The sequence below is a fragment of the Rhinolophus sinicus genome, chromosome X (genome assembly GCF_036562045.2).
Source record: "Rhinolophus sinicus isolate RSC01 chromosome X, ASM3656204v1, whole genome shotgun sequence".
Classification (NCBI taxonomy): Eukaryota; Metazoa; Chordata; class Mammalia; order Chiroptera; family Rhinolophidae; genus Rhinolophus; species Rhinolophus sinicus.
In genome coordinates, this window is record NC_133768.1 from 33,832,850 (window position 1) to 33,855,320 (window position 22,471).

General features: G+C 36.8%; 1 protein-coding gene across 15 annotated transcripts in view; it reads right to left on the bottom strand.

The window, feature by feature from the left end:
* The window catches only part of CASK (calcium/calmodulin dependent serine protein kinase), a 358,208-nt gene that overhangs the window by 96,714 nt on the left and 239,023 nt on the right, over positions 1–22,471 (bottom strand). For all 15 annotated transcript variants that reach the window (XM_019747875.2, XM_019747874.2, XM_019747869.2 and 12 more), the window contains exons 7-9: positions 16,784–16,959; positions 11,898–12,020; positions 1,647–1,730 (exon numbers count right to left, since the gene is read on the bottom strand). In XM_019747875.2, the coding sequence (XP_019603434.1) occupies positions 1,647–1,730; positions 11,898–12,020; positions 16,784–16,959 (383 nt within the window). The remainder of the gene's footprint in view (positions 1–1,646; positions 1,731–11,897; positions 12,021–16,783; positions 16,960–22,471) is intronic.

Genomic DNA, 22,471 nt, shown 5'->3' on the forward strand with positions numbered 1-22,471 from the left:
TGGGCTGCGCCCCCTGCAACTAACAACGGCAACTGGACCTGGAGCTGAGCTGCGCCCTCCACAACTACGATTGGAAGGGCAACAACTTGACTTGGAAAAAATCCTGGAAGTACGTACACACTGTTCCCCAATAAAGTCCTGTTCCCCTTCCCCAATAAAATCTTTAAAATAAAATTTCCCTGGCTCTGTGTAGCAGAGCTGTCCAAGAGAACTTTCTGCAATGATAGAAATGTCCTGTATGTACGTTATCCAACATAGTAGCCACTAGCCACATATGGTTACCGAGCACTCGAAATGTACTAGTGTGACTGAGGAACTGACCTTTGAATTAATTTTAACTTAAATTGCTACATGTGGCTTGTGGCTACTATGTTGGAAAGTTCAGCTGTATAGGATAATACTGTGGCCTATATAGTTTCCCTAAAATTCATATAAATGTTCTTATAAATCTAGAGTTATACACAACTATTCACATATTTCAAGGATTGAATAATAATGAACAATATTATTGCAACTTATGACATATCTGAAAATACAAATAAAAGTTTTATAGTTGGCAGGAGTTGTGTGGCTAAGAGGGACTACTATCCAATCAACCACATAGAGGAAAGAGTTAAATTTTTTTTACAGTTATCAAAAGCAAGCCAAACATAAGTTTATTTTAAGACCGTAAAAGAATAGAGTATCCTCTTTTGAGGGGGAGGGGAGAAATGCTATTCTATAAAATGTTTGCCTACTGCTGAAAAGACTCCATTATTTTATACTGAGTATTTAAAAAAAATTTTTAAAGTCAAATGGGCTCCCTATATGGGGTAATTACTAATTTTGTGTGTGTGTGTGAGGTGGAGGATAGGGAGAGTGGTAAAAGGAGAAACGTACCTAGAAAGAAGAAAGAAAAGATAAGAAAAGTAATTTGAAAACATTTTCTAGTATCCCAAGGTAGTGGGGATTTTTACTGCTTTCTGATGGTTGTTCAATTCTAGTTCCAATTCTAATTCGGTATTGTTTCCATTGAACTAAACTACATTTTTTTGTCAAATATTTGTTTGAGAAAACATGACCTAGATTTATGTAAACAACAAAAGAACAAGACAAACAAATGAGAAACAGAAACTCATAGACACAGATAATAGTTTAGTGGTTACCAGAGGGTAAGGGGTGTGGGGGGTGGTAGATGAGGGTAAGGAGGATCAAATATATGGTGATGGAAGGAGAACTGACTCTAGGTGGTGAACACACAATGTGATTTATAGATGATGTAATACAGAATTGTACACCTGAAATCTATGTAATTTTACTAACAATTGTCACCCCGATAAACTTTAATTAAAAGAAAATAATGGATAATAATAGTAAATTAGTTTTTAAAGCAATTTTATCTCTGCTATGAATTTTAAAAATAACATATAAAATATCATTAATCTTCCATTTATTATAACATATTGTTTGGATTCATACTTAGATATTACTTTACATGATTTAAAAAACCAAAATCTTATTGAAAAGATGGTAATTTTTGGAAGTGAGAATTTAGCTATAAGAAAAATAATGGCCAACACCAGGATATATTTATGGGCCCTGAAACAGAATAAAACCATGATCATCAACTGTATCTGTCTGGCTTTTTGATGATTTCTTTAATTTACCTTTAGTTTCCTCCTTGCATTGAATTTCCTCAGTTGCTCTACTGTTTCTGGAAGATGAATCTTGTAGGCATAACGATCCCTCTCCTATAAAAGAAGAAAGATAATCAACACTTATAACTGTATAAAAAAGTGAAGAAGCTTAACCTAAAACAAACAATAAAGTCCTAATTATTAAATGTAAAACTTAGATTGAATCCTAGGAGACTGGAGATTTTATTCCATGATACTGGTAAACATTCTCAAACAAGGCATATGAAGGTCAAAACTAATAGTAAAATAATGTTTTATTTTTAGCAATAATAAAGGGACGAAATAATGGGTCAGATATATGGCTAAAATAATTAATCATAATGTGATGAAGGTATGAAGTTACCTTTGATATGATCTTGTCAGGTAAAATAAGCATTTGAAAAATTAACTGCACAACTTATTCAGCATTCTGAGTTATTAGGAATAACTGGATTTTTTAAAAAAATCACAGTACCTTGAACTAGAACAAACTTCAAGGCCATCTAATTCAACCATTTCCCCATGTGGGATCCCCTTCCATCCCCGATGGATGGAAGACCATTCTGTATGACCTTGTCCAATAGTGGATCATTTCTTTATGGCAGACCACTACAATTTTAAGAAAGTGAGAAAGTTCTTACTCAGCCTGGGCCCATATCTGGCTTGTTTGGGCATCACCTCTTCCATATAATAACCCTTCAGTAGTTAAGAGGGAGAATCATGCTTCCACTAAATCTATTCTGTGATAATGTCTCCAGTCACCTCAACTATTCCTCATGCATATGTCAGAGCTCTTTTGTCATTCTTCTATCTTCCCCTTTGGTTCTATTCTAATTTGTCAATGTACCCTAAAGATTTATATGCTATCAGTATTAATTTCAGAAATATTTCTTGAGAGCCTGCTATGTGCCAGGCATTGTTCTTATGTACTTGGAATACATAAGTAAACAAAACCAACAAAGCTAAATCGTAGAGTATGTTAAAAGTGCTACAGAATAAAGCAAATAATAAAGCAGAATAAGAGGGACTGGGTACACTACAACTTAAAATAGGGTGGCCAAAGTAGGTCCAGTTGAGAAAGTCACGTCCAAAAGAGGTGAGTGAGTGTTCTAGGCAGAGAGAACAACCAATGCAGACTCAAAGGAGGGAGTGTGCCTGGAATTTGACAACTAGCGAGGAGAGCCTTGTGTGTGGAGTAAAGAGTAGGTTAGCTCAGAGAGAAGATAAGGCTGGGAATAGGCCTTAAAGGGCCTTTGGCTTTTATTCTGAGTGGAAGAGGGAGACATTGGAGGGTTTCAAGCTGGAGTGACATGATCTGACAGCTTTAAAGGAACACTCTGCTGGTTGTGTTGAGATTAGATTGGAAGGGGACAAGGACTGAAAAAAAAAAAAAAAAGCAGGAAGACCAGTTTGGAGGCTACTACAGTAATCCAGGGGAGAGATGATGGATGAAATCAGACGTAAACAATAAAAAGGGTAAAAGGAGGTAGACTGAATATGTTTTGTTTTGTTTTCCCCAAAAACTTTTACTGAGGTATAATTAACATATAAAAACTGCACATTTAAAATGTACAATTTGATAAGCTTTGACATATGTATATAACCATAAAACCATCACCACAATCAAGATAACGAATAATCCATCACTCTCAAAAGTTTCCTCATGTTCCTATGCCATCCCCATCCCAGTCCCCAGGTAACCACTGACCTACTTTCTATCACTACAGATTGGTTTACATTTCCTAGAATTTTAATAAATGGAATCATACAGTATGTACTCATTATTGTCCAGCTTCTTTCACTCAGCATAAGGATTCTGAACTTTATCCACATTGCTGTATTAATAGTTCATTCCTTTTTATTGCTGAGTGGTATTCCATTCCAAGGATCCATATTCCAAGGATACGTCACAATTTTTTAATCCATTCATCTGTTGATGGACCCTGGGGTTCCAATTTTTGGCTATCAGAGATAAAACTGCTACCAACATTAATGTACCAGTCTTTGTATGGACATATATTTCATTTTTCTTAGGTAAATACTTAGGAGTAGAATGACTGGGTCATATTATAAGAGTATGTTTAACTTTTTAAGAAATTGCCAAACTGTTTTTCAAAGTGGTTGCACCATTTTACATCTCCATAGCAGTGTATCAGTTCCAGTTGTTCTATATCTTCACCAATACTTGGTGTGGTTAGTCTTTTTGATTTTAGCCATTCTGATACATGTGTGTATAGATGTCTCATTGTGGCATTCATTTGTATTTCCCTAATAATTAAGGATGTTGAGCAACTTGTGTGAGCTTATCTGACATCCATGTGTCTTCTTTGTTGAAGTGTCTGTTGAAATCCTTTCCCATATTAAAACTTGGGTTGTGTGTTTTCTTACTGAATTTTAAGAATTCTTTATATATTCTGGGCATAAGTCCTTTATCAGATATATAATTTGCAAATATTTACTCCCAATTTGTGGTTTGTCTTTTCTTTTTTTCCCTAAATTTATGTTTTAAGTGTGTTTGTCCAGGACCCATCAGCTCCAAGTCAAGTAGTTGTTTCAATCTAGTTGTGGAGGGTGCAGCTCACAGAGGCCCATGTGGCGATCGAACCCGCAACCTTGTTGTTAAGAGCACCGCGCTCTAACCATCTGAGCTAACCAGCTGCCCTGTGGCTTGTCTTTTCATTCTTTTACAGTGTCTTACAAAGAACCGAAGTTCCTAATTCTGAATATATTTTGAAGGTAGAGAGAACAGGATTTTCTGACGAATTGGATGGAGGGTGTGAGAGAAAGAGAGGAGTCAAGGGCAATACCAAGGTTTTCAGTGTGAACAACTGGAAATCTGACACCAAATGAAATGAAGAAGAAGACTGAAGGCAGAATAGATTTTTTTTTTCTTGGGGGGGTATGGTGAGATGGGGATGAGATCAGGGCTTTAGTTTTGGATATGTTATGCTTGAGATACCTAAGGTTGAAGTGGAGATTCAAGTAGGTACTTGGACAAATAAGCCCAGAGTTCAGGAGAGGTCTGGGCTGGGAATAATTTTTCTGGGGGGGTCATAAACATTTAGAAGGTAGTAAGTATTAAGTTAGTACTTAACTACAGTATGTTCCAGGCACTGAATTTGGGACTTTCACAGGCATTATCCCATTTATTTTTTAAAACAACTACATAAGATAGTAGAATAATGCTCAAACGGCACATAATGGCTCAAACTGGACATAATTGTCATCATCATAGCTAGCATTTACTGAGGTCTTATTATATGCCAGACACTGTTCTAGTGATTTAAATGTTTATATTACTCATTTCTCACAGCAATCCTACGAAGTACACATCATTATTACCCTATTACATAGTTGAGAAAAATGAGATGCATTATACCAGATGAAGATTAATTAGTATGGAGAGAAGTGGCCCTAAACTTTTCTTGATCTGGACACTACATAATATTTGTAAATTCAGTTCAAGGTGATATTATTATTATTATTATTATTATTATTTTGTAACTAAAATTCTTGTTTCCATATGAGCCACTTCTAAAATCAATGTTTTGGTGTCATGTACTTACATAATTTATTTTTGAATTTAAATGTAGAATTTTACAGTTAGCCCTTTCAAAATTTCGCCATATTATCAGTGAAAATTCCTAAGGAATGAATACAAACACTTCAAAAATTTACTTTCTATATTAATGACTAAAAAGTAACAAGAGTTCCACTGGAGAGCAAAATTATATCTTTCTTGAGTATACACACAACACTCAATGTCAAAATGACTACAAGTTTCAACTCTGCTAGAGTCTATGCTAAATACCTTGGAAATGAGTTCATTATCTTTAGGGACTTAACCTCCTTTCCCTGCACTGAGCCAAAATAGGTTCACAGGGGGCAGCTGGTTAGCTCAGCTGGTTAGAGTGTGGTGCTTTTAACAAGGTTGCCGGTCCGATCCCCACATGGGTCACTGTGAGCTGTGCCCTCCACAACTAGATTGAAACAACTACTTGACTTGGAGCCGATGGGTCCTGGAAGAACACACTAATAAATAAAAGTTAAAAAAACAACCCCAAAACAGGTTCACAAATACAGAAGACATAAGAATTTATCAAATAATTAGCAGAGAGAAGGATAAAATTGCTATTTTAGAAGCAATGGGATCTTTTAATGGATTGCTGTTACTGATTATGGATTATAAATTTTAATTGTTATGCCTGGTGATGTTTAATTGACATAAAGTGTTTCCCTGAGTTCTGTGAGTTGTTCTAGCAAATAATCAAATCCAAGGGGGGGGGGGGTCATGGAAAACTCCAATTTGTAGCCAAGTTGGATACAAGTTGTGAGTAACATGGGGACCTACTACTTGCAAATGGCATCTGAAGTGGGGAGCAGTCTTGTGGGACTGAGCCCTTAACCTGTGGGGTCTGCATTAACTCCAGGCAGTGTCAGAATTGAATTGAAATGTAGGACACCCTGCTGGTGTCAAAAGAATTGCTTGGCACATACATCTGATGTCAGAAGTGTTGTGAGTGTGGTAGTAGTGTAAGAGCAAAGGAGAAACACACAGAAGTGAGTTTTCCCTAAGCACTTATATATTGTATAATTTCATTTTTATTATACTCTCGAATGGACAAAAATTATAGTTATGAACAATGGGTCAGTAGTTACTAGGGGTTAGGGTCGGGAGGAGGATATGATTATTAGCATGAGAGGTGACAGAACAGTTCTATATGCTGATCATGGTGGTGGTTATACAATTCTATACATGTGATAAAATTTCATAGAACTATTCACACATACACACACAAAAAGGAATACATATAAAAACTGGTGAAGTTCAAAAGCCTGTAGTTTAGTTAACAGTAGTGCTCCAATGCTGATTTCTTAGTTTTGATCATTGTGTTATGGTTTATAAGATGTTATCATTGGGGGAAGAACGGTGAAGAGTACGTGGGAACTCTGTACTATTTGTGCCACTTTTGTGTGAGTCTGAAATTATTTCAAAAGTAAAAGTTTAAAATACATCACTTTCACTCTACGTGTTTAACCCTCCTATGGGTTTCTTAATTCTAAATACTTCGAATCACTCGCTGAGCCCCGTCAATTTTCTTTCCTTAAAATCTCTCAGTCTGGGTACCTCTTTCCCGCTCCCACTTTTACTCCCTGGTCCAGGCCCCTGTCGCCTCCTGATTGGACACCCACCCACAGCTTCTATAAGATCTCTTTGCCTCTTCTGCTTGCATCCGACAGGCAACCCACCTGCTCACAGTGTCCAAAGGAATTATATAAGCATGCTGCTTGCACTGTACCATTGCACAAAAGCTGGCAGCAGCTTTTTACTCTCTATATCCTAATATCCAAAGTACTTAGTTTTGCATTCTAGACTGTATATCGTCTTCACTCAAACAAAAATTTCCAGGCTGCTACTGCTACAATCCTTCAAATAGCTGACATTTGTACAGAAACCTTATCTATGGTTTCACTTTCCATGGTTTTAGTTACTCGCTGTCAACCATGGTCCAAAAATATTAAATGGAAAATTCCAGAAATAATCAATTCATAAGTTTTGAATTGTGTGCATTCTGAGTAGTGTGATGAAATCTCGCGCCATCCCACTCTGTCCTACCCTGGATGTGAATCATTCCTTTGTACAGCATATCCATGCTCTATATGCTTCCTGCACATTAATCACTTAGTAGCCACCCTGGTCATCAGATCAACTGTTTTATGTTATTAATTATTGTTGTTAATCTCTTACTGTGCCTAATTTATAAATTAGACTTTAGCATAGGTATGTATGTATAGGACAAAACATAGTATATATAGGTTTCAGTACTATCCGCGGTTTCAGGTATCTACTGGGGGTCTAGGAACGTATCCTTCTAGAATAAGGGAGGACTACTATATTATGCCAGTTTGCTTCCTGCCCCTACCACGCACTGAACACTTTGTGATGCTTTGCCCGTGCTCTCCTGTACTTCCCACATGGAGCTCATGGCCCACTTCAGTCCCACTAACACGTGCAGCCTTCCCTGGAGCTCCAGTTTAGTGATCTTTCACGTTCCTCATTAGTCTTCCTGAGCCTGTACTTCTGTACTCCTGTGTGGTGCATCTCACATGTGACTCTTTGAGGTTCTCCTTCTGTGTCTTCATGTTATATTACTATCATTTGAAAATCCATTTCATAGCCTAACTATGCTTTTCTGTAATAGATTGGGAAGTTTAGTCCATAGCAGACTGTGAACTCTATTTCCAGTGAACACCTTTTCTGCTCACCATTCACTAAAGTGAAGTGGAGAGATAAGGGCATAGTAAAAAATGTTTGTTTATAAAATTATGATTTCTGATATTTTCTAAGCAGATGAAATCATGAGATTCAAAAACTATCTATTAAGGAATCTCTTAACAGCAAACAATAACAGAACCCTAAGGCATTATAAATGAGACAAAAGAACAAAAACAAATTGTTCTGGACTAATCCTACCTGAAATTAACAGTAATGTCACATGAATTCAGAAAAATTTCTACAGAATGTGCCTTACATTTTAATGAAATACTTGATTCATTGTCCTTTTTACACACTAGCTGCTGAATATACATTTAATTAGTGTGTTGGTTGATTTTTTCCAAAATTCAAATTGATTTAGCCTGACAGAAATACTCTTTTCACGTTTTAGTACAGTAATATACTTTAGGGTCTACATGTTAATGCTACAAAAGTTGTGAAAAGAGCTCAGCCATCTCTGAGGAAAGTACAATTTTAGTTGGTCCTAATTTTGTTGGAATGAATATTCACAGCAAGCATCACTAATTTAGACAGATAAAGGTGTTAAACACTGGTATGATTTAACAACCATGAGACATTCACATATTACTTGGTATATTTACTGAAATTCTTTTTTTTTTTTTTTTTAAATATCCATTTTATTTTTTACTTTTTTTTAAGGAGGGCACAGCTCACAGTGGTCCATGCGGGGATCGAACCAGCCACCTTGGTGTTATCAGCACCACGCTCTAACCAACCGAGCTAACTGGCCATCCCATGAAATTCTTTTTTGATATGAAATGATTGAAAGGACATCATTTTTTTTTTCACCAAAGAAATAATTCTTCTTATTTTTGTGGGTTTTTTTTTTTTTGACATAAAGCAATGGTATTATGACTTTGGGCATTCTGCATTAGAAAGATTTTCATCATCTTATTCCTTCACTTTGCAGTTATTCAGCAGTTTTTCATATTTAAACCATAGCTTAAATTTTAGCCATTACTAAATTAATACCACTACATCCACAGCAATGATTTACAAGTTTACATGGACAAGTATTTAAATATAACAAGTCTGTTCTCATCAGCTAGATAACATTCTCATTGAATTCTTCCATCTTCAGATGACACATAAGCAGTGAAGGTAAACTGTAGTTCCTATATGACACACGACGCTGACCTCAGTTTCTGGACCTTTTTCATTTAAGTTATTGACATTTCTGTCTTCTGTCTTTCTGGGGCCAGAAATCGATATTATGTATTAAGCTCAGGTTATTTCAAATGAGAACCATTGCAGGCACAAGGGTTTCTAAAAATAAATGTTATTAGTCAAGATAAGCATGATAATGAAAGCCAAATTTTCTAAAGGATCTTAACAACGATTACTCTGGCTGCCATTTTCATTGTTATTTGCCATTTAAATTAGCTTCTAATGAACAAAAGATCCCCATTATGGAGAAACTGCGAAAGGCAAAGGAGAAATAGGAATGTCTCCCAGAAACAGGAGTGTTCATTTCTGGGAGAAATACAGACAGACCTCGGAGATACTGCAGGTTCAGTTTCAGATCACCATGATAAAGCAAGTCACACGAATTTTTTGGCTTCCTGGTGCATATAAATGATGTTTACACTGTACTGCAGTAGTCTATTAAGTGTGCAATAGCATTATTCCTAAAAAAACAACATTTATACCTTAATTAAAAATACTTTATTGCTAAAAAAATGCTAGGCATCATCTGAGCTTTAACAAGTCATAATCTTTTTGCTGGTGGAGGGTCTTACCTTCAATTTCTGAAAAAATGCAGTATCTGTGAAGTGCAATAAGGCAAAGCGCCATAAAACAAGGTATGCCTGTACTAAGAAAGTATCTAAGAACTGTACCGACTCTTTTCTAGGGGAAATCAGGAATAACTAGAACCGGACATGTCAAGTCAAGAGTAACTAGAACTGAATATCAGAGGATGGAATGCAGATTTGAGAAGTAATATTCTTAAGGAGAATCAAGATCCATTGGAATCTCAAAATTATTCTGCAACATTATTGTTCAAGCCATTGCCACTAAGATACATTATTAACATATGTTTTAATACATTTTATTGTTTTGCATAATCTCTGGGGATGTAGCATGATATAATATAATGAACATCCATTTGTTCATGCATTAAATAATTAATACTTATTGAGCACCTACTACACCTACTAGAGAGTGAGCCCGACACTCTCTAGGGTGCTATACAGAAGTGAACCAATAGCCCCCAACTCCCACCCTTATGCAGCTTATATTTTATGGAGATAAACAGACAACAAGTAAAATATAAGTATGCCTTATGGTGACAAATGCTATGGAGAAAACTAAGGCAGGGAAGGGGGATAGGGAATACTGGCAGCAGGGGGCATTCCTTCTCCCAAATTTTAAGTTGGGTGCTCAGGGAAGAGCTTACTAAGAAGCTTATATCTAAGCAAAGACGTGAAGAAGGTAGGGGAATAAGCCATGAAGATATCCTGGGGAAGAGTGTTCTAGGGAAAGGGCATGACTAACAGGGGTTCTGAGGCAAGAATATGTCAGCTGTCAGAGGACAATATGAGGGGAAGAGAATGAGAGAAGAGAACAATAAGGAGTGAAATCAGAGCGGTATCAGGGAGCAAAATTATATATATAAGATTAAGAAAGAATACACCAGGGGAGGGGCCTGACCAGAAGGTATAAATTCAGGAGACATTAGTGTACAGACAGCATTTAAAGCCATTAAAATTAAGTGAGGTCTCCAAGGGCCTGAGTGTAAACAGAGAAAAGGAACAAGGACAGAGGCCTGTAGCACTGCACTGTGAAGAGGTGGGTGGGGTGAGGGGAGATGTGGAAGAATCAGCACGATCTGAGAAGAAGCAGGCACAGAGGCAGAAGGGAAACCAGGAGAGTGAGGTGCCCTGAAACCAAAAGAAAACAGTGTTTCAGGTGGATGGATGTCCACTGTTGCTGAGATGCCAAGAGGTAGAAAGCCTGAGATCTGACCACTGGATGTGAGCAATGTGAAGGTCATTAGTGACTTGACAAGAGCTGTTTTAGTGGAGTTGGTAGGATTGCAACCCACTAGAGTGGGTTCAAGAAGGGATGGGAGAAACTGGAGAAAGTCAGCACAGACAACTCTTTCTAGGACTTTTGCTGTCAAGGAGAGCAGAGAAGAGTAATAGAAGCTGGAGGCAGTAGTCGGGTCAGCAGAAGATGTATGTGTGTGTATAATAAAAATAAATTGTAGCATGTTAGATTCAACAGAGGTAGGAAACTGATCACACAGGAAAGGGGAAAATGGCTGGAGCGACGTCCTTAAGTATGTGAAAAGGGTGGGATCTCATGTACAGGCAGAATTAAAACCCTGGTTCCACCGCTGTCAACTTCTGTGACTTGGGGCAAGATTCTCTGAGCCTTAGTTTTCTCACCTGTAAAGTTAGAATTTCATGAATTATTGAACTGTGTAATGTTGTCGTCAAATAGTACTGTTTAATGGAAGTCCCAAGTTGCAATTTTCTTTAAATTCACTGGCAAGATGGTACAGAAAAAAGAATTTTAAAAATCTGCCTTTTCCCTAGGACAGTAAATCCCTATTTGTGTCTATTGAAATAAAAATAATGCTACAAACCACGCAGTCACACCCAAAATAAAGATAATCAATGCATTTTAATACAGTACTATTTCAGTTATTCATGTTGCACATCTTTGGAACACGTATTGGTAGAGAACAAAAAGGCCTTTCTTCCTGATATATTCTGTCTCAATCTGCTTTTGTACCCTCTGTCTGATAGCAGAATGTCACTTGACTCAGATATTTTGACAGAGGATGTGCAGAAACAGCAAACCAGAGGAACAAAAATGTAATGAAAAATGCTCAGAAAAAAAGATTATGTGGAAAGGGCACCTTAGAGAGCCAACACATTCCTGTCACTGGAAGTGTTAAGTGTTAAGTGTAGAAGGCCATCTATGAGCTCATGTACCTTAAGCCAGGGGTGATTCAGTGCTTCATAAACAGTGATCCTTTCAGCTGGATCCAGCATCAGCATGCGACGCACTAGGTCTTTGGCACTTTCAGAGATATGGCTCCACTGCCTTGGATTCATCTGAAGAGGAGGGAAGGAAAATGACATAGCTATTTTCAGTGAAAAGTTAACATTTACTGTTATTGAATAGTCCTGTCCTATATCATTGCAATGTCAATGAAATTCTCAGAGCAAAGAACAGAAATCTGATTCTAAAGGTTTGTTTTAAAAAAAAACCACACCACATTAAAAAAAAGGTTTGTTTTCTAAGGAAAAGAGGACAAATGCAATTTTTTTGTGTGGTTGCTCATTACATGAGATTTTTGCAACAGTCAATATTGCTTACATATGTTCTTGTTCCGTAAGTTAAATATTTTTAATAATGGAAAAATGGACTGTTCATGATTCCAGTTTCTACCTTAGCTAAAGGGGCTAGACTTGTTTGACTTAGAAAGAAGGACTAAAAAACATTTAAAAGTTAAAAGTTTTAAAGAAATATTTTTAATATTTTCTTTTTAAATATTGGGATTAGCAGTAATTATGAAGCTATGCAAAGTTATTAATAGGCTATTTTGGTCACTGTATATCAATTTCAGTATTTAGGAAAAAAATATATTATGACCATAAGCCCTACAAAATAACCAATTCACTTGTATATTGTCCTTAGTGAAGATTACTTTTGTCCCCCTTTTAGAGACAACTAAGCCACAAGATAAATTGACTAAACAAAAAAAAGTACGAGTTGTTCAAAAGACACAGGACTTGTGAGGAAGATTCTGGATCTGTGAGGATAAGAACTGGAAGTCTCCTGGGAAAAGGGGTAAGTCTCAGACCAGGAACCAGAAAACAAGGGCACAGGAATACTTTGGGCTTAGGGTTGGGAAGGCAAGTGGGGACAGGAATATAGAGACGAGTACAGTCTCGTTCCCTATTTAATATCAGGAAGCTGATCGGTGAGCTTAAGTAAGTGGCCGGGTGCCAGGAGCTTTAGGCAATGCCATTGCTTTAACTGGCAGAACCTATGTCACTTTCTAAAGGAGAAAGATGGAGAATAAAGTCCACAACAATTTAAAGCCAAATGAAATCACAACTTGCATCACAGTACATATGAATCATTACAATTTTGTCTGGCTAATGTGAGGCTTTGTACTTGTAGATGGGGAGTAGAAAATGTCTCCATGTTAGGGATAACTCTTAAAATTGGAGGGTGTTCCATTTTGTTTTTCTAACAGGCAGAATTCCACACGATAGTCACTTCTACTTGTCAGAGCCCATTAAAATTAATGCCAGGAGACTGTTGAAATATTGTCATCCTACTGAAAGTGTGATCAATCGACCAGTTTGAAATAACAAGGTGAGTGATTAGAGGAGGCTTAGATAGATAGCCTTGCTCCTTCCTCTCGATCCTAAAGCTGATGCTCTCTTTAAAGTCTGAATCACTGGTCTTTGGGAATGAGGTCGAGAAATCCTCTGAAAGTGGTGGTAAGATTTCTGAAGTGAGTAGAAGTTGAGAAGTATACTCCCCCTTCTTTTTTAATGACGGAGCCCAGTCTAGGGTTTTCTCTTTCTTCAGCTGAGAAGAGTAGCTGAAATTAATTTGGGAGGTTGAGTATATAAAGGGGGAACAAAACAAGGCTGTAATAGCAGCCACTTATTTAAATAAAAAAACCACCCAGTTTAGACTTCTGCTGTGTAGATATACACCATCTGGCCATGAGTTAACAATGATATAAGATGATACTGTATCTTTTATATACTTTGGAAAATATATTTTTGTCCTTTATAAAAAATTTTATTGAAATTAAATGTTAGCACATATTCCCGTTAAATAGTATTCTCTCACATCTACTTTAGAAGATCAAATAAGCTAGCAAATGAGAATGAAAAGTTACAATTACTTAAAACCAGTAATAGTTTATAAACCAACAATTTAAATGAACTACATTTAGAAGTTATCATCAAAATTTTCTTGAAAATACCCATAGAGATCAAGGATTTTTAAAATAGTTCTTCACTTGATCTTAGCCAAAAGGCCGAGAAGCGATAAAAATAGTTCTTCTGTTAAGAACCACAAGAGTGATGAAATGATATTTTGGAGATCTGCTTCAAAATAATCTAGTAGTATGTGGAATATGGATAAACATGTTGATAAGTATTGAAGCTGGGGATTAATTATACTGTTACCTCTATTGTTTTCGTTTGAAAATTCTTGATAAAAATGTAAAAATAAATGCTGAAAGAATCATAGCACAGTATTTTTTCTTAAAAAAGATAAGCCAGGTTCATCATTGATGGTAGAGATGGATCTATATTTCAAACTGAGCTGCTGAAAACCTGGGGCTTTTGTAGGAAGAGCCATGAATATAAACAAGAGGTGAGGTAAACAAAGTAAAAGAGTAAATAAGTTGTTAACCTCAAAGCTTCAAACCTCCAGGTACAGAAATTATGATACAGCTGCCACCATCCATCTAACTTACCATAATACTAAGAATAGGGAATTTAAAAATAATTCAATTTTTAGACATGTGTGAACAGTCCAAGTTTCTTACAAAGAAAAAAACAAACAAACTACCCAATGCTTTAAATATAGACAAAATCAAATACCAGAAGCTGTTGGAATGAAGCACATTGTCTTAGAAACAGGGAAGTTAGGAACTGAACAAACACAAAAGAAGAATTCTATTATTAGCAAATGCTTATAACTCAAAAAGGCAGGTGGAAGATTTTATTATATGGTACTTACATCATAAGTCACTGTGAGGATGAAATGAGTTAATATAAGTGCTTAGAACAGTTCCTGGCACAAAGTAAGTGCTATGTATGAGTTAACCATCCTTATTGCTAGTATTATTATTATGCTGATGCATTACTAATTGTGTTTATTTTCATATGTTAGTATCTGTAATTTCACTTGGCAAAATTCAACCAGAAAGCCACGGTGTGCATTCCTGATAGCCGCTCACAATTTCCTGGGATTGGAGCGGGATGATGACTTATAAGCAGTTTCCTGAGATACTGAGTTACCTTGAAAGGATTGATTTTATTCCCCAGTGGCCAACTGACTCTAACAGAAGCAGAAAAACCTATACTTAAAACGTCTTTGTCTGTCAACAGAGTTCTGGCATATATTTTAATTCAAATAAAATAAAAGACAACCTGTATACCTTTATAAGCTGATGGTGCACAGGCCAAAAAACAAAGTATAAAAGTCTCACTCTTTTATCTCCATAAGCTTCAGTTCTGGCTTAGAAGAATAAGGCTGCAGCTCAAACTACCTTACTTTACCTTTCTTTTCTTTTCTTTTTCTTCTGTTTTTCTTTACTTTTTTCCAAGTCCCATATAAAATTCTAACATTACTGAGGAATTGAAAAGAAGACTTTAGGGGCCTCACAGTTTTGGAGTTTAGTGTTTTATAAACCAGTGTGTTTGGTTTTATGTTGCTAGGCATGGCTGAAAATGAAACAGTGATTCTGCTGAGTAGAAAGTACAGATTTTAGTAATAATGGGAGGAAAATGAACTTCCTCGACATAAGCTGCCCTGGTCTGATATCCAGACACACTCCCCCATACTTCCCATATACAGCACTCCATTCTGTCAGCCATACGTGGTGATGTAGGGCAAAAAAGCCGGGGTAGGGAGAACAACTTTAAGCTTATTGATTTACAAGAATTCCTTAGGTCTTTTTGATATAGCTAGTCACAATGCCAGTAATGACATTTTACTTTTTGAATAATGAAATTAATAATTTACTAACCAGAAGTCTATGAATAGTACAAGTAATTACCAATCCACATTAGCCAAAGAAAAATGTGAATGTTTAAGTCACACCAAGATGGCTCTAAATTATATTATGGGCTGCAGTTGTGATACTGGCATTTCAGTTTATCCTGGAATGTAAATGACAGAATTTTCAGCTGTGCTGGATGACTACATAAAATGCAATAACGTGTGATAAAGCAAAACAAATAAAGGCTGATAGACACTAAATATAAAATAAAGATAAAGAATTACTAAAATTACCTGGATGAAATTTCTATTTTAGCTTTACAAATTAAGCAAAAAGCTTTAAAAATGAAGCCCTTTCCTCAAGTTACACAAAAAAGGGTCAAAGAAATTCATTTTCTACTTTAGCCTGAATAAATGGGTTTGGTCACCAGACAGCTAATGGATACTTCTTAAATCTGGGCCCAGGTCTGTCACAAATACCTTACTCACGGTAAAATAAAAAGTTAAATTCTACCACAATAAATTCCAAGTACCATTTCAAATTCTTTCCCTGAACTAAAATTTTACTTGAAATCAGTAGGGCACTAACCAAACACGTTCTTTCACCTAGCTAAATGAGCAGTTTTGCAAGAATGTATTTGTGGTAAAATACATTTGATTTGTAGTATGGTTTGTGACGCTGAGGGCCCAGGACTCTTAAACTGTCGACTGGTACGTGGGGGAAAGGGGCACATCCATCTGGTCTCTGGTTTTCACACTATATCAAAGAGGATGAGGGTCCCTGTTTTCTAGCCTGAAAACAGAGTCGGAATCCAAACATGGGACGGACTTCAGCTGTCGCAGAGAGGGAAGGAGAAGGGAGGGGCAAGGCAATGGTTGTTTTAAAGCCACTACCTCTCTTTCAACTCGATGACAATTCAGCTGATAGACTCAAATTTACTTGAGGCCTATGTTGCCTACCGAGGCTAGCGGGTCAATGATAGGAGCAAAGAACTTCTCTGACTTGGTAACTACATGGCAATCATTAAGCAATTCAAAGACAGATAATTACTCCAAAGCACATTTTTCAGAATAATTGAATCTCAATGGAAAAAGTAAAACATTCATAATATATTACCTTATATTTTCCTTTAATAATGCCTTCAAACAATCTTTCCTTGGTTCCATAAAAAGGCAAACAACCACTGAGCAGGATAAAAAGGATCACGCCACAACCCCAGACATCTACAGGTTTTCCATAAGGCTCTCTTTTGACAACTTCTGGGGCCATAAAATGAGGTGTTCCAACACGTCCTACATTTAAAACAATAACATCAAGGAAAAAATGTTTACATAAGATGGGCTTTTCCCCCTATTTGAAAACGGAAAATAATAGAACAATAACAGTCTGAACAAAAAGTTTAACAATATATTCTCTCACCACCTCTCCCCTCTTCCATAAAATCAAGTTCACAGAAAGAAATAAATTATTTATCTGATCACCTCTTGAAAATAGAGCCCAGGATAGGTACTTTGTTTCCTACCATTGGTACTTCTTATTGAATTCAGCAGAGCACACGGTAATTATTTACCTACTTTTTGCTTCATGAAGAAGTTGTTTAAATTTTCTAATTTTCACATGTTTGAAAATCATTAAAAATATAGAGCAGAGGCAGGTGGAAGAGTCAATAGGCAAAGTCTGCAGCTGCCCAGGAAAGAATGGGAGGGCCTACTCTGGGCAGGGGCAGGGAGGGGACGGGTTGGGGAGGAATGAAAAAAAAATCTGTGGAGGAAAAGATTACTTTTGACTGCCAAATGGAAATTCTCAAACTAAACCTAATGCTGAGAACTTTTATTTGGAATATGAATGTGAATCTGAAGTCTTGTTCAGTTGATTTTAGGAGTTGGCTACAGCCATTAACAATGGTTAGTAGTATTTTGTTATAATAGGATTTTTAAAGCTTCCTCCTAGTGCTAACATTTGAAGAGAATGAGGCAAACGCATAACATAAAACAAAGTGATGAAGCTGCCCCCATTCAATCCTTTTTGACCTTCATCTTCTTTAAAGAATTTTCTTTTTTCCCTATCAAACCCATCTTTTGGGAAAGAATCTGATAGCAGTTGTTTACATGCTAGTAAGCATCTTTCAGTATCCCAAAGGGAGTCTTTTCTACTATTGTAGAATGAAAGGCTTGTACCCTGTAGGGCAATTATTGTGGGAGGGGGCACTGCCCATCAGACTTGGGAGCTCTTTCAGCTGTATGCAGGCCCAGCCCCCTCCTCTCTCTCTCTCTCATCATATTGACTCCAAGATAGTTTTTTATTTCTATTTTGAATGTTGCATAATACCTTATCTAGAGCTCAGAACTGTGGTTCAGAGTTTAAAAAGACTGTAGAGATCTTCTAATCCAGCTAGAGAGACTGTATCATAAAGTCCTATTAGTGATTGTCAAACTCGTTTGGGATGGAGACAGATAAAGCAGCTCTCAGTGTGTGTGCAGGGGATTTCCCTTGCTACCGATCATTATGATTCCCCTCCCTTCCTCATAATAAAAGAGATTAAGTTCAGGATTCAGAGAATGAAAATATTTTCATTTAAAATGTGCAGTAGTAGATCAGTGAAAACTCTGCTGGTTAGAAGGAAACATTTTTATTTCTGTACTGCCCCCTTTTGCTTCCTCAAGTAACATAAAGAAGATGAAGTGATGAGACCTAAGCCTCCTACGTCATTAACAGCCTGGGCAGAGCGGGGATGTTGGAAATTCACCTTGTTCTGATGGTCAGGAGCTGGCATGAGTAGGGACGAGCAGATTAAGACATCAGGGTACCTGCTGACAGTTTGCATAATGCTTTGAAACTCAACTTACCTCCTCCTCCTTCCCACGAAAAAAAGGGCCAAGCAGCTCAAAATGGGGGCCTCACTTTGGGATTAGTCAGAGCCACCATGGCCAGCCCCAGCCTTCCTGAGGAGGTTCTGTCCATTTATCTGGATTGAAGACTACCCTGATGTGGAGAATTAGTATTTATCCTAGAGGAAGATGCATGTCTTTTGGTTCAAGAATTTGCTCATAGATGATAGAAAGACGATGGTAGAAAGAATATATAGGAATGATCTTTTTAATTTTGTGCAGATGGATGGAATGTAAAAGGACAGAAATTAACCTACACTGATCTCCCCAAACTCCTTGTTTGCAATCTCTTAAAACTTTTCCTTCTTTGTAGTCACTTGATTTTCATGACTTTGACCACAAAATTCTAAGAACAGGAAGTCAATTACGAAACCAAATTAAATGTCAGTGTATATGACATACATCAGATATACATTTAAATACTTACATGGTATGTTTTCTGATAATATAATAAGACCTCATTACCTAGAACCCCAGGGAGGGAATTGTTCTGAATAGCTACATATTCACTACTGTAAGACTTGAATCTTTATGCACCCAAACCTTTTTACTTTTAACACTGTTGGATGGCTACCTTCCTACAATTTCCTGACTTCTTTTACACAAGATGCTGCACGTAATTTAACCTTTTCTTGATGACTCAGAATTGTCATTGCGGATATCAATTAAAGAACTATGCTATAGAACAGGAAACATTCTCAGGGACTTCAGAGGTATTCAATTTAACCTTTTCTTGATGACTCAGAATTGTCATTGTGGATATCAATTAAAGAACTATGCTATAGAACAGGAAACATTCTCAGGGACTTCAGTATTAAAAGGCTGCTGTGCTTTCCCAGTTTTGGTATTTGATCAACAGATTTTTTTGTTAGGCTTTCATTTCTTTGCTCTCACTTTGCTCACTCCAGCCTCATAATTTGTTGCATAAAACCTGCTATTAACCAGAAACTAATTAGCAACCAGAATATTTCATTTAATAACAACTTCTGAAGTGCCTGCTAGGTCCTAGACATCATGATAGGTGCTGTGGACGTACAGAGGGACAAGCCATGGTCCCCCTGGACACTCACAAAGCTTAGTCTTTGATATGATTATAAATCCCTACATCAAATGATACATGGAGGTATGTAACGCAGATAGGTATGGTAATATGGGAGAGAAGGAGTAGGTTACCGAACTTGAGATGGTGAAGTTCAGCCTGCTTTTAAGATGAGATGATTGTTAGCTCAGGCTTTAAGAACAGTAAGAGTTAACTGGCTAGATAAAATGACAAAAGGCATTTCAACCAGGGTGAATAGCAGGTGCAAGGTATAAAGGAACAAATCCACAAATCTTTTTGAAAAAAAGGGAGCATGTCAGCCTCAGAGAGAGTGTCTTCACATTCTCACTTGAGAGGATAACCAGTGGGTTTTAAAGGGAGGAAAGAGAATACTGCTATTATAATGATTTTCTAGGTTCCCAGTTATCTTCTGGATAAGTGAGTTTTCCAAATAGCTGAGTTTCAGATAGGAGAAGTGTAAATATATGTAAATGTTTTTTACTATATGGAACATATAAAGGAGGAAATTCCTTTCTATTTGGAGGACTGCGTGACCAAAGATTCCAACTGACAGGAAAATAGCTTTCTGTTAAATGCTAGCAGATTAACTGATAAATACTAGCAAAATTTTCAAAAGCACCCGAAACAACAGGAAAGCTTTTAATAAGAGAAATCATTTATCTCTTAAGTACACATATCATATTTTTAAAGACATTGTAATGCTTGAAGTAGTTATTTCAAGACTGTAAGGAAAGGTTAAGAAATGACAACATTTCAATCATCAAAAAGTATTTTAATTCTAGAAGTACTGAGAAAAATAAATTTTGCATGGCTCACACACTGTTAGTTCAAAATCACCTTTAAAAATATGCAATTAAGGAGGAAGGTTCCTGGACTTTCATAAAATAGATTAAAATGTAGAAAATGTCCAGGTAAATTAATGAATCTGTTTTCCCCCAAAATCAAGATGCACAATAAAATATGAAGCCATGCCTTTCTGCATACTAATAGGATGCAGATCCAGACTAAGAGAAACAAAGTCATTCTATATGGCCAGTATTTTTGATCAAAAAATACAGTGAATGTTTAAACTAAAAAATGTATTACTGTAAGACACATTACCATTAATCCCCCTCAAAATACTCCCCCTTGTTTCAAACACACTTATGCCATCATTCTTGCTACTTTCTGAAGCAGTTCTGGAAGTCCTCTTTCGTGAGTATCTTTAGTTGTGCTGTCGTGGCTGCTTCGATGTCCTGAATTGATTCAAACGTTTACCTTTCATGGTCATTTTGACTTTGGGGAAGAGCCAGAAGTTGCATGGTGCCAGATACAGTGAACAAGGTGGATGAGGACTCACTGTAATGTTTTTATTAGACAGAAATTGCTGTACCAGAAGCGACGTGTGACATGGAGCCAGAAGTGATTTGTGACATGGAGCCTTTCGGTTGTGATAAAAAACTACAGTGAACGCTGCTGCCGAATGCAAAGGCAGGGATCTTCAATATGGGTAGTGGCACATCGAACCTTAGTAACAGTGTGGGACAAGTTTCAACCTGTTTGGTGCAGTCAGTCACGTGTGAACTACTGTTGAGAGAAGGTGTGTTTTAAAGTGTGCTGTAAATCATCCTCCATCTTGACAATGCTCCATGTCACACATCACTTCTGGTACGACAATTTCTGTCAAATATAAACATTACGATGTGTCCTCATCCACTTTATTCATTGAATCTGGCACTGTGCAACTTCTGGCTCTTCCCCAAAGTCAAAATGACCATGAAAGGGAAACGTTTTGAATCGATTCAGGACATCGAGGCAGCCATGACAGGGCAACTAAAGACACTCAAGAAAGAGGACTTCCAGAACTGCTTCAGAAAGTGGCAAGAACAATGGGGTGTGTTCGAAGTGAAGGGGAGTATTTTGAGGGGTTTTAATGGCAATGTGTCTTTTACTATAATACATTTTTTATTTAAACATTCACTGTATTGTTTGATTACACCTTGTATAACAGATAAAAGGATTAGTTTCATTTAATTTTATTCCATCAACCTTGGGGATGTAATCATCAGAATTTATTTGTTATAACTGTGTAGTCTTAACACAGGGGTGATCTGTACAAATACCATATTTGAATGTCAGTTTAACAGCAACAATTATTTAAAAACAATAACAACAACTTTGGATTTGTAGTTGATTACAAGATTAATTTGAGCGAGCAGTGTTATGTGGTTGTCCAAAAAGCTAATTCAACTCAGGGACCCTGATAGGGATTTAAGACCCACAGCAAAAGAAGTGATAGCCCCAAGTTCCTGTGTGCTGGACTGTACCTGTAGTTGTGTTCAGTCCTGGCTTCATACTTTGTGCATAGTGAGGAGAGTCTGACCCAGTTTATATGCAGAATGGCTAATTTAACCTATGCAAGCTAACTTGGACAAGACTTCGAGGAAAATGACAGTTATCTACAAACATCAAAATGGCTATCATGTGGAAGGATTAAAACTGTTCAGTGTGGCTCTAAAAGTCAGAATTAGGACCCCTGGGTGGAAGTTACAGGAAGAGAGATTTCTATTCAATGCAAGGATGAACATTTCGGTACTTAAGGAGCTTTCCAAAAATGGAATGAACTGTGCTGGGACATAGTGAATTTTTTGCCATCTGAAGAATTAAACTAGCGCTCAAGCTTTTGCTGGGAATTTTATGAGAGAATTCATTCATTAGTTACAAGACTGGAGAAGTTAAGGCCCCTTTGAATCCTGACATTCAATCATTCTATGATTAAACTATACTTTACTATCTGACCCTTTGGTCATTCTTCTAATCACAGGTGAAAAGTTTTGAATTAGGAAAAAAAATCACTTTTTGAAGCTATATTCAACT